Source organism: Portunus trituberculatus, chromosome 48 (assembly GCF_017591435.1).
Source record: "Portunus trituberculatus isolate SZX2019 chromosome 48, ASM1759143v1, whole genome shotgun sequence".
Taxonomy (NCBI): Eukaryota; Metazoa; Arthropoda; class Malacostraca; order Decapoda; family Portunidae; genus Portunus; species Portunus trituberculatus.
In genome coordinates, this window is record NC_059302.1 from 15,908,633 (window position 1) to 15,919,821 (window position 11,189).

At 40.9% G+C, this 11,189-nt stretch overlaps 1 protein-coding gene across 5 annotated transcripts in view; it reads left to right on the top strand.

Moving 5' to 3' along the window:
* Positions 1-10,261, top strand: part of LOC123498655 (tenascin-like) — a 15,494-nt gene extending 5,233 nt beyond the window's left edge. For 3 of the 5 annotated variants that reach the window (XM_045245967.1, XM_045245970.1, XM_045245972.1), the window contains 5 exons: positions 822-1,085; positions 1,891-2,157; positions 3,521-3,654; positions 6,075-6,213; positions 6,870-7,338. In XM_045245967.1, coding sequence (XP_045101902.1) covers positions 822-1,085; positions 1,891-2,157; positions 3,521-3,654; positions 6,075-6,213; positions 6,870-6,988 — 923 coding nt within the window. In that variant the 3' untranslated portion in view covers positions 6,989-7,338. Of the gene's footprint in view, positions 1-821; positions 1,086-1,890; positions 2,158-3,520; positions 3,655-6,074; positions 6,214-6,869; positions 7,339-10,004 lie in introns of those variants that run through there. The other 2 variants (XM_045245968.1, XM_045245971.1) reach the window with 2 other exon arrangements.
* Positions 10,262-11,189: the final 928 nt, after the last annotated feature.

Genomic DNA, 11,189 nt, shown 5'->3' on the forward strand with positions numbered 1-11,189 from the left:
AGTCTTCTGAGGTCGTTTTCTTTAATTAGGATGGTGGTGTTGCTTTCCATGTGATGTCGCTTCAGGATGAGTCCCTGCTCATTCATGTGTCGTCGTATGGCGCAGTCCTGTAGGTGTGCTGTGATTCTCTTTAATAAGGTTGTAGATGTGAAGCCGATGTACCTCGAGTTTAGGTGACTGCAGTCACCAACAGTGCATGAGTGTTGGCACACGACGTTCACTTCTTGCAGGGAGTGTGTCAGGGAAAGACAGGTATTCTTCATGATGAGGATTTTCTGGTCTTGTAGTAAATGATGACTTGGAGTTTAGTGTCTGTGTTGATGGGCGAGACGTTGTTGTGGATGATCTTTACGGCTTTCTCGTCTTCTTTGTATGCTGAGGACATCGTGTTCTTGTAGTAGAGAGTGATATATGATGTTTGTTGTTCGGGGGGATTCTCGCGGATGTAGTTGTCCATACGGCGACGTGTAACTTCGTCTATTTCTTGCTGCTGATAGCCGTTGTTGCTGAGGAGCTGGGAGATTCTCTTCAATTTAGCGTGGGCTGCGTTCCATAAGGATGAGTGCGTGAGGGCTCTCTTGCGAAGGCATTGATGACGCTGTGTCTATATTTTTTTCTGGGCAGAAACTGCCATTGATAATTTTTCTAATGATCTTGTTTACATTTTTTTTCCTCCCATCTTCTTTCTGTCGATTCCATTGTTCTTTTCCTTTGTACTTTTAAACTTGTGCCTTTGCACCTTTAGGTTACCTCTCCTACCATCTCGATCTATACCTCTCCCTCCATTCTTTCCTCCATTTCAATGCTTTTGCCATCCACAGACGCCGTTAAGATCCAGAACTGCCCGCCTCAGGGTTGTACGGAGGTAGACATTAACTGGGAGTACAAGCCAGTGTGTCCTGATGTAGATCACCTCTATCTGACGTTGGGAGATGTCTTTAACACTACCACCGATCTCAGCGTCACTGGCGTCACCATCAAGGAGTTGGACCTCAACACGAAGTATAGAACTTGTCTTCACGCCTTCGACGTGGACGACACGCTGTTGGCAAGACATTGCACCAATTGCAGATCTCAACCTGAAGGTTCGTGTATTTTAAGTGCTTACTTTTAATTGAAACCACACCTCCTGCCGCTGCTGCTGACGCTCAATACCTAACAAAGTAGGAATGTAGAGTTGTCTATTATTTCAGAATCATGAGCCTTTAGATCCAGGCGTTGCTTCAGTCTAGAAAAACGAGACTGACCGCACTATTATGAATTGAGTCTCCGGAAACTTTACTTTTTCTGATCCTTCAGAGTCAAAAAAACTGTATTTTTCTGAGCTTCGAGTCGAATTCATATAGTCTAAAAAGAAAAAAGAAAATTTTTTCCTTCTAGTCACTTTTCTATTTCCTAGCTTATTTTTTAATTCCATAGTAGTCTACATTTAAAGAAAACAGTACATGCATCATTACTATTATCATCACACTTCAGTGGCTTTTGTTAGTATGTAGGCTCCGGTCACAGTAAGCTGTAAACTACGGCTCGTACAACAAATAACTCACCATCCTGTCCCCGTTCCGCTACGGTGTGTTCACTTCTCATCCTCATGATAGTTAATCGCTCCGTGTTTTCAAGGCAACTCTGTCCTCCATGTATGCCCAGGGATGGCTTTCTCAAGGTTTCAATGCGTTCTCTCGGTTAATTTTTTTCATAGACTGTATTGAAAGTAACTTGGGTTATAAATGATATTACATGATTATAGTGATAGTGTAACATGAGCAATTGGTAATTATCAATATAGACATCGACTTTTGCAGTTCCTATGATTTCCACATGTTTAAAAATACAGATCCAGTCAGCTCGAGGAATAAGAACAGTACTGAGATTGGAATTATGTTCTTTCAGTGGTGGACAAGCTGAGTGTGACTAATGTGACAGACACCACAGCCGTGATTGACTGGGAGCCTCCAATCTGTCCCACTGCAGACGAAATTGAGTATAATGTGTCCTACTCTAAATCGGGGAATAAACGCTCCTACATCACTACTGACTCCAAGTTCCAGTGGACTGAGCTAAAACCCGCCCAGAATCACAACTTGTGTGTGACAGTACTACACAATGGCATCACTTCAGCCGATCCTGCTTGCGTAGACGCCTTCACACTTCCTGAGTGTAAGTCTCTTTCAACCTCAACCTTGCTACAAAAGAGGGAAATTTTGGTTTTGCCCTCCATACTCAGCTTGACATCATTGTCATTAATTTGTGTGTGTGTGTGTGTGTGTGTGTGTGTGTGTGTGTGTGTGTGTGTATTTACCTAGTTGTATTTATCTAGTTGTATTGTACAGGGTTCGAGCTGGGCTCATAATGTCCTGTCTCCATGTCTCCATTTATCTAACTTTTCCTTAAAGTTATGCACATTATGTGCTGTAACAACTTCATTATCCAATGCATTCCTTTTTTCCACCGTTCTGTGTGAAAAACTGTATTTTTCCGATTTCCTTCACACACTGCCTCATCCTGATCTTTTCATGTCCTCTTGTCCTTCCATCTTCTTCTGTCAATAGTACCAAGTTTTCTTTGTCTATCTTTTCAATGCCATTGACTATCTTGTACATTGTTATTAGGTCCCCACGTTCTCTTCTATCTTTTAAGGTTGTCAGTCCCATTTCCTTCAGCCGCTCTTCATATGTTAATACCGGCACCATCTTTGTAGCAATCTTTTGTATCCTTTCCAATTTTCATATATTCTTTTTAGAGTTTGGAGACCATACCGCTGCTGCATATTCCAGCCTTGGATGTATCATGCTTGTGATGATTTTTTCCATCATATCTTTGTCCATGTATTGAAATGCCACTTTTATATTAGTCAACATTTTATATGATAGTCCAAATATCTTGCTTATGTGTTTTTCAGGGCTCAGATTTTCCTGTATGATCACTCCCAGATCTTTTTCCTCTTTAGTCTTCATTATTTGTTCCTCTCCCATCAAATAGTTCCATACCGGTCTTCTTTTACTTTTTCCTAGTTCCATTATGTGACATTTCTTGGCATTAAACTCCAATTTTCACTTCCTGCTCCACGCATAGATCTTGTTTATATCCTCCTGTAATAGCAAACAGTCCTCTCTGGTTTTGATAACTTTTAGCAGCTTTGCATCATCAGCAAATAAACTTATATAACTGTTTACCCCAATGTGAATGTCGTTTATATAAATCTAAAACATAATGGGGACTGACACTGACCCTTGTGGCACTCCGCTAGTTACTTTACCCCAAGATGAGTATGTATCTCTGATCACAATTCTCATTTCCCTATCCTTCAAATAATCTCTTGTTCATTTTAGGGAGGGATTTTATCAAAAGCCTTTTTAATATCCAGGTACACTGAGTGTGTGTGTGTGTGTGTGTGTGTGTGTGTGTGTGTGTGTGTGTGTGTGTGTGTGTGTGAGAGAGAGAGAGAGAGAGAGAGAGAGAGAGAGAGAGAGAGAGAGAGAGAGAGAGAGAGAGAGAGAGAATTATGAGGTTACATCCACAGCTCTCGGAAGGATCGTGGTGAGGGTTTACGAAGAGTCTTCTCTCTTCATTACGTGGGAAGGGGGTTTCTTCACACCGAACCTTAAGTACCGTGTGTCTTGGGGCGACGATCTGACTCATTTCGACTATACGGAGGTGAGTTTTTTTTTACTGAATTTAAGAGAAGTTTGGATTTTTATTGGAACCCTTTTCAAATGTCACAAAAATGATAAACCGGCCTTTAACATATCTTTCTTCGGTGATGATGCAGAATTCTTGTAAAAGTATCACTGCAGTCCTTTATTTCTTAAGCATTCGTCTATTAGAAAAAAATATACATATAGATAACAGCTATTCAGTCCCATCGATTACGTACTCTTTCAAAATTTTTCTTAATTCATAGGTTCCGAGTCCTGTCGAATTCATTTAACTGGGTGAATTAGGAGTTACTGAGATTTTAATGGATGTTTTTTTCCGATTCATATGTTGGTTCGGCTAACATTCAGCACCATCAATGATGAATAAATTCGTGAAAACCTGACGAATCACCTCTGCTGGGTTTGAAAATACTCTTATAGAGAATATAAAGCGATTCTAAATACTCGCACACATACACCTGTGTTATTTAATCACACACACACACCTGTCTTTGATAAATCTGGTACGTATATCCACACTGCACATAGTGAACATCTGCACTTAAAACCAACTCTCACATTATTCTTCCTTCTCTATACCTCAATTTCATGCACGAAGTTTTGCATACTCTAAAAGGCGGGTTTACACGTGCCAATTTTCGACTGAAAGCCTAGCGACTGGATAAACCAGTCGCAAAGCAAGACCAGCATATTGGTCTTGTTCAGTCGATTTGAGACTTTATTTACGTTTTGAAGTCATGGAGTAAGCTTTGAAAATGTGGTCTCCAGGTATAGAGAAGATGTTAGAGTTAGTGAGGGAAAAAGACCACATCTGGGACCCCAGAAATTAGTTATACAGTAAAAAAAAGCTTCCGCAAATTGTCGTTCGACAAAATAGATGCCACTCTCCAAGAACTGTTTCCCCCAATACAGGGTGTTGTTGGAGGTGAAGATTGAAGACTTGTCAGAATTTAATTTGATCGCAATTATGCATAGTCTTCTTACAATTGATATGTGGTAGACGCTCCTTTCTTTCCTTAAGGCGGGTTCACACGTGCCAATGTTGCGATTGAAATTTTACGTACGTAGAGTTTCCGACTCATCCCTTCTAGTCGAAAAGTGTCACACGTATCGCCTGGAAAGTATCGACTATTGGGGACTTGGTGGGAAGTGAATGTAAACAAACAGCTACCCTCCAAGATGTCTTCCTCCAGTGACGATGCTGAAACTGTGGTTGCTCTTCTTAAGGCTCACCGGAAGAGTCAACAGAAAAGAAAATGCCTGTGGATACGTCCGTGGCTAAGCAGAAGGAAAGAAAGGAGTGTCTACCACACTCTAAATTAGCCTACATTTCTCATAAGAAAATTGTTGATCTTAAGAAGATTATGCAAAATTGTGATAAAATTAAACCCTGACAAGTCTTCAAACTTCACCCCCAACAACACCGTGCATTGAAGGAAAGTTCTTTGAAAGTGGCAGCTATTTCGTCGAACGACGATTTGCGCAAGTTATTTTTTTTATTGTATAATCAATTTCTGGGGTCTCAAACGTGTTCTTTATCCTTCACCAACTCTAACATCTTCTCTATACCTGGAGATCACATTTTCAAAGTTTACTCGGTGACGTCACGACGTAAATAAATTCGCAAATCCACTAACTGTTTCCTCCAATCGCTAGGCACCGATTTTGAGTCGGAAACCCTACGTACGTAAAATTTCAGTGGCATATTGGCACGTGCGAACCCGCCATTAGCCAAGGACATATCCACAGGCATTTTAATTTCTGTTGACTCTTCCGGTAAGCCAAAAGAAGAGCAATCGCCGCTTCAACATCGTCACTGGAGGGAGGCATCTTTGCGGGTAGCTGTTTGTTTGCATTCACTTCCCGCCAAGGCGCCAACTAGTCGATACTTTCCAGTCGCTATATGTGACGTTTTCCGACTAGAAGGGCTCAGTCGATACTTATTGCAACTTGTAATTTCAGTCGCAAAGTGGTATGTGTGAACCCGCCTTAAAAGTCTCTCTCTCTCTCTCTCTCTCTCTCTCTCTCTCTCTCTCTCTCTCTCTCTCTCTCTCTCTCTCTCTCTCTCTCTCTCTCTCTCTCTCTCTCTCTCTCTCTCTCTCTCTCTCTCTCTCTCTCTCTCTCTCTCTCTCTCTCTCTCTCTCTCTCTGTATCTTCTTTCAAGTAGTACTTACGTCGACCTCCTCTTCTATCTACCTTTACCTATCCTGCCCTGTTTCCTTCATGCTACGTCTGCTTTGCTCATGCCCGCATTTATAACTATAGTTTTCTGGCCTGCATTTTTCTGTTATTCCTATTTCTACTAAACGTCTGTCGTCTATCACCTTTCTTCTTTGTTGTCATATCTTGCTCGACGTCACTATTACCTTCTTACGCTTCTAATCCTAGTAATCTATTCTGTCCATGTTTCATTGACAGTATAAAAGCTATACTATCGACGGCTACAACGAAACGGTGGGACCCAACGAAGTTTGCGTGGAGGGAGAGACCAAACTTCCCACTGGTCTGAGGAGCATTGCCACTTGTCAGGAGTCGCCTTTTCCTAATTTCATTCCAGGTATACTATGCACATATCGCCTATATGACTTTTGGTAGTGACTCCGTTTACTTAACTGTGTCTATTATTTTTAATCTACATCACCATATACTTTTCAGCTGGTATTGGATGATTTATATATAGCTTAAGATTGAGTAGCTATCTAATCTAACCGAACCTAATCTAATAATTCAAGGGAAACTAACCTAACCTTACTCATCTCAAAGTATCTGAAATAGCTGAAACTTTAATTTGGTTCTCTAGGGTACGCATGTATAGCAAGTGGCGTAGTGGATAAGGTGGTGAGCGTGGGAGCGGACAGACGTCCACGCGTAGGTTCGAATCCCACCACATACCACATTGAAGCTATGCCATTACCTCACACACACACGCTATGCCGTTTGTCGAGCGGTTTAAGTTACCTACTTGTCATTATATGGTTCTAGGTGGTTACACTAAAGATGTGCTTGGGTGGTGATCTGGGTCCTAATATGGGTACCACTATAAATGAAATTACCTGCGCCACTAATGTTCAAAAGTTGAACAGCGCTTCTCACAAATACTCTTCAAGTATGCCTTCAGGCGCTGTAGGCCATAACATAAAAGAAAAAAAAATATGCAAGAATTCCAACCCAAATCAAGTAACTAAAGTGGCACTCACTCTCACGCCCTCATAGCCAAGCCTGACCATACCGATATGATCATCGGGGTGTCTGTGTCAGCGGGTCTGGCCTTGCTGCTGTCCTTGATGCTGGTGGTGAAGGCCATGAAGGAACCACGGTCCAAGAAGTTATAATAAGTGTCAAGGTTGAAGTTAAGGAACTGAGAGAACATTAGGAAAGGAAATAACATAGACTTCATTATCATTATACACATAGCTGTCCCTACACACACACACACACACACACACACAGAGAGAGAGAGAGAGAGAGAGAGAGAGAGAGAGAGAGAGAGAGAATATCTTCGTATAATATACTCATAATTGCTCAAACACACACACACACACACACACACACACACACACACATTTTGTAGTAAAGACTCTCCTTAATACATGCATACAATACAACATGAACAATATATATGCTATGTAAGGACAATAGCTCTAATAATGATTAAAATAAACAGTATTTATTAATTGCCTAATGCCTATATTTTTCTACCATTCAAAGCATCCATGACCACTACGTACACACACACACACACACACATATATATATATATATATATATATATATATATATATATATATATATATATATATATATATATATATATATATATATATATATATATATATATATATATATATATATATATATATATATATTTTTTTTTTTTTTTTTTTACGTAAGGGTGATTTAGTTATCCCCCCGTGATAGAACTGTAAGTAAGAGAATAGGGGTGTGGAGTGGGGACATTCCTTTCCCTTGCAACCAAAATGATTTATTTATGTATATGTCAGGTTGGCATTATTACATGTTAGAGAAAAGTTGCGATTTGTATTCTCAATAAACAGACTTGGAGAAGACTGGTTTTATCTTATCCTCACTGTCTCTGGGATAGCCTTAGGGGACTAGATACCGCTCCAGAACTTGAATTTGGTGCAGGGAGTATAACCAAGGAAGCCTAATCTTGTTACTTGAGTTAGAAAGACATAAGCACATAAGGGGAGCATTATACCCCTAGAGTTTTATACTCCGGTCTGCGGTGTCTACTAGTTTGGGGCGTCGCCAGAGACGAGGGGAGGGGGCACAGCACGCCATCCAGGAGCTACGACGGGAGCGTTTCCTCGCTGGCAGCTTACAGGAGGATCCGGTATAAAATTCTGTGTCGAGCCTCCATGTGGCTTACGTAGGTGTAGTGTTGGGTGTGCTCTTCCCGGCCTCCCCTGCATGCCTTGCCGTGTGTGTGGGGGACAGTAGTGACGGTGGGGTGGTAACATAATGACTAACTTTAACATGAGTTAAAGCGGGTTCACACGTGTCAGTATGCGATTGATTTGCAAGTTGGAAGAGTTTTCGACTGAATATCGGTGTCTAATGACTGGAAAAAACAGTCGCAAATAAGACTGACCTGTTGGTGTTCAATCAATTTGCGACTTTGTTTATGTTGTGACGTCACGGAGAAAGACTTGAAAAGTTAGTGTCCAGATGGAGAGAAAATGTTGGAGTTGGTGAGGGAAAAAGAGCATATCTGCTGACCACTAAAAATTAATTTCACGTCACGACACGTACCTGACGTCACAAGGTATTTAACGAGAGCGATGCCTGATTCGCCGCACACGCCAATTCACTGCTAGCTTTCTGCCCATTTTCAAGGGGAAGAGGAACAGCTTGCTTCCATTCTGAATGACAGTTTGAGACATCGTCCATCATCCGAAGCCATTAAGCTTACCTGTAACAAAATTCAGCTTCCCAGCAATCTGCCAAATATGTGTGTTCCTACAACAAATGCTGCCTGCCATCTCTAAGGCCTTGAGTACTGGAGGGAAACTCCTTGACACCCAGCTTTACCACACAAATGGTTTGCTTGCCAAAGCACTGGTCCCCATCGCATAGTGTGTCAGTGACATTGGGGAAAAGGTCGGGAAACCTCTCAGCCACTATTTGGAAGGCTTTAACTTAGGCATTAGACTCTTGGTCTCTGCTGTAAATTTTCTTAACCACATGCGGAAGGAAGTTGCCAGACTTCATGTTCATGACTGCCACCAGCCAGAGTGGGGAGTGGTGTAAACTTCCTTATATTACCCCCTGTGCCTCTGATTTCGTTCACTAAATACTACGGTATGGCACGTCACAAAGTAAAAGTTAGTATGACAGAATAATAGAATTAACATAGCTGTATTTGTTTTAATATCCTCCGTATACCGTTAATCCTAAATAAAGAGTAGATGTGATATTATGGTATCAACTGGTGCGCCCATTTCTTCCGCGGTGAATGTATCTATCAGTGAATTATTCTGTCCTGCCACTCGACAGCTCTACCTCCATACCTCCATGGGAAGACAAAGTATTCTCTCAGTGTCACGAACTGACATGACTTCTGCTGTAGGCCTAGTACTTCTTGCTGGTGACAGGTTCAACCAACATTTTAGATTATTCTGTTGTTATCCTAAAGAAATCTAAAACCTCTCCGGATTATTGACCAAATCTGGGAACAAATGCCCAAAGCTCCCAAATTTAGGTCTTCTAGAATTAATTGCATGCAACCATATTCATTGCCGATGCCTACGCCTACACTTCCTCAGCCACTGTAACACTGCTATTTCTGCAAAAGCTAATACGTCCATACTTCCCAAAGGCTACCTTGGTACTGAATCATCTGAATGATGTGAATCAGTCGGTTGGAACTATGCAGATTCAAAATGACTCGATTCAAATTATTCTTCATGAACTGAATCGATTCGATTCGCTTGGTGTAAATGCACCCTTATTCTTAACCTACATCTAGGGCTTGGGACCTAATGACACCCTGTCAATCATTCAGTTGTCCAGAAAGTTAGTTATGTTGGTGTTACTGGTGTCCGCCCATGTCTCTTTTCGGATAGGTGACCTCCTACAAACTTCAAGACCAGGCGATTATTTCTCTGAACTGTCTTTTGATGCTTATGTCCCTAATAAATTGTTATGTGTTTACACCACTACCTTATGTTACTTCTGATGTCAGGGGGGAAATGTTACTGGCTTTTTTTTACTTCTAGGTCTCCATTCTATGTGGCCTCAAGTGATACTTAACGGCGCTGGGCCAAGGATCTAATGTACGTGTTCTGCAGGCATTGATCTCAATATGTTTTCTCCTCACTCCACCAGATCGTCCGCGTCCAGTAAGGCTGCCTTGTCATTGCCCCTCTCCACTATTGTCTCCACATTTGGTTGAGCCAGTGACTCCACTTTTGGAAAATACTGTAGGAAACCATTAGGGAATCCTACTCAGTTTGCTGGAGCAGTGCTCTATGGGCACTAAACTTTTGTAAAGTTTTTTGGTGATGGTTATTTGTCTTTATGAATGCTAACTTGTAATATTTTTTGAAGGGGTAATAAAACTTGTTACAAAGTTTTTTCTCTGAGAAGCAATTTTTTTTATTTTCCCCACATGTTTTTTTCTTTTAGAGGCTGTCAACGGCTTGAGGAATCACTCTGAAGCTTTCGTTAAATACCTTGTGACGCCAGATAAGTGTTGTGATGTGAAACTGTAAGATTAAACGAATACTTAACATGTGTGAAGTTTGATCAAAATTTCACGAACACTAAACTACGTCAATTAAAGTGTTAAACTCCCTCCCGACCTGTTGGATAAGTGATGTACGAAACCTTTTCCCTGCCACGTTCAAGTCAAACTGGCGGCAGTGTTGCAAGTAATGGTACAATTGTACCAAAATGATACATTTTGACAATGCTCGTACATTCTTACGCCGCTCAGCAAAATTGGTACAAAATAGAATTGTCAGACAAAATTTGATACTTTTTACCGTTTTGGGAACAAATTTGATACTTTTTGGCTGTCCTAGGACAGCATTTTTTTTTTTTTACAAGCTTGGCCAGCCAAAAAAAAAAAAAAAAAAAAAAAAAAAATATATATATATATATATATATATATATATATATATATATATATATATATATATATATATATATATATATGTGTGTGTGTGTGTGTGTGTGTGTGTGTGTGTGTGTGTGTGTGTGTGTGTTTTACAAGATTGGCCAGCCAAAATAATTAAAAGTATCTACCATTGAAAAACTCCGGCTAAGCTTCCCGTCCAGTTGCGGTGTCCTGTTAAAACGGTGGACGACCGTCGACATCAACTGTCAACAATCAAGTTTCAACAAGACAAGACTCGGAGTCGGAGAGTCATAGATGCTGCCGCTCCGTGCCAGGGACTGCGACGCTGGTCAGCTGTGATGTGAATGCCCTGCGGGCTGCGGCTAGCCTGGATGGAATTGCCTTGTGGCACAGCAAAAAATGTAAGTTTAATGATAGTTGCTAGTTACCAA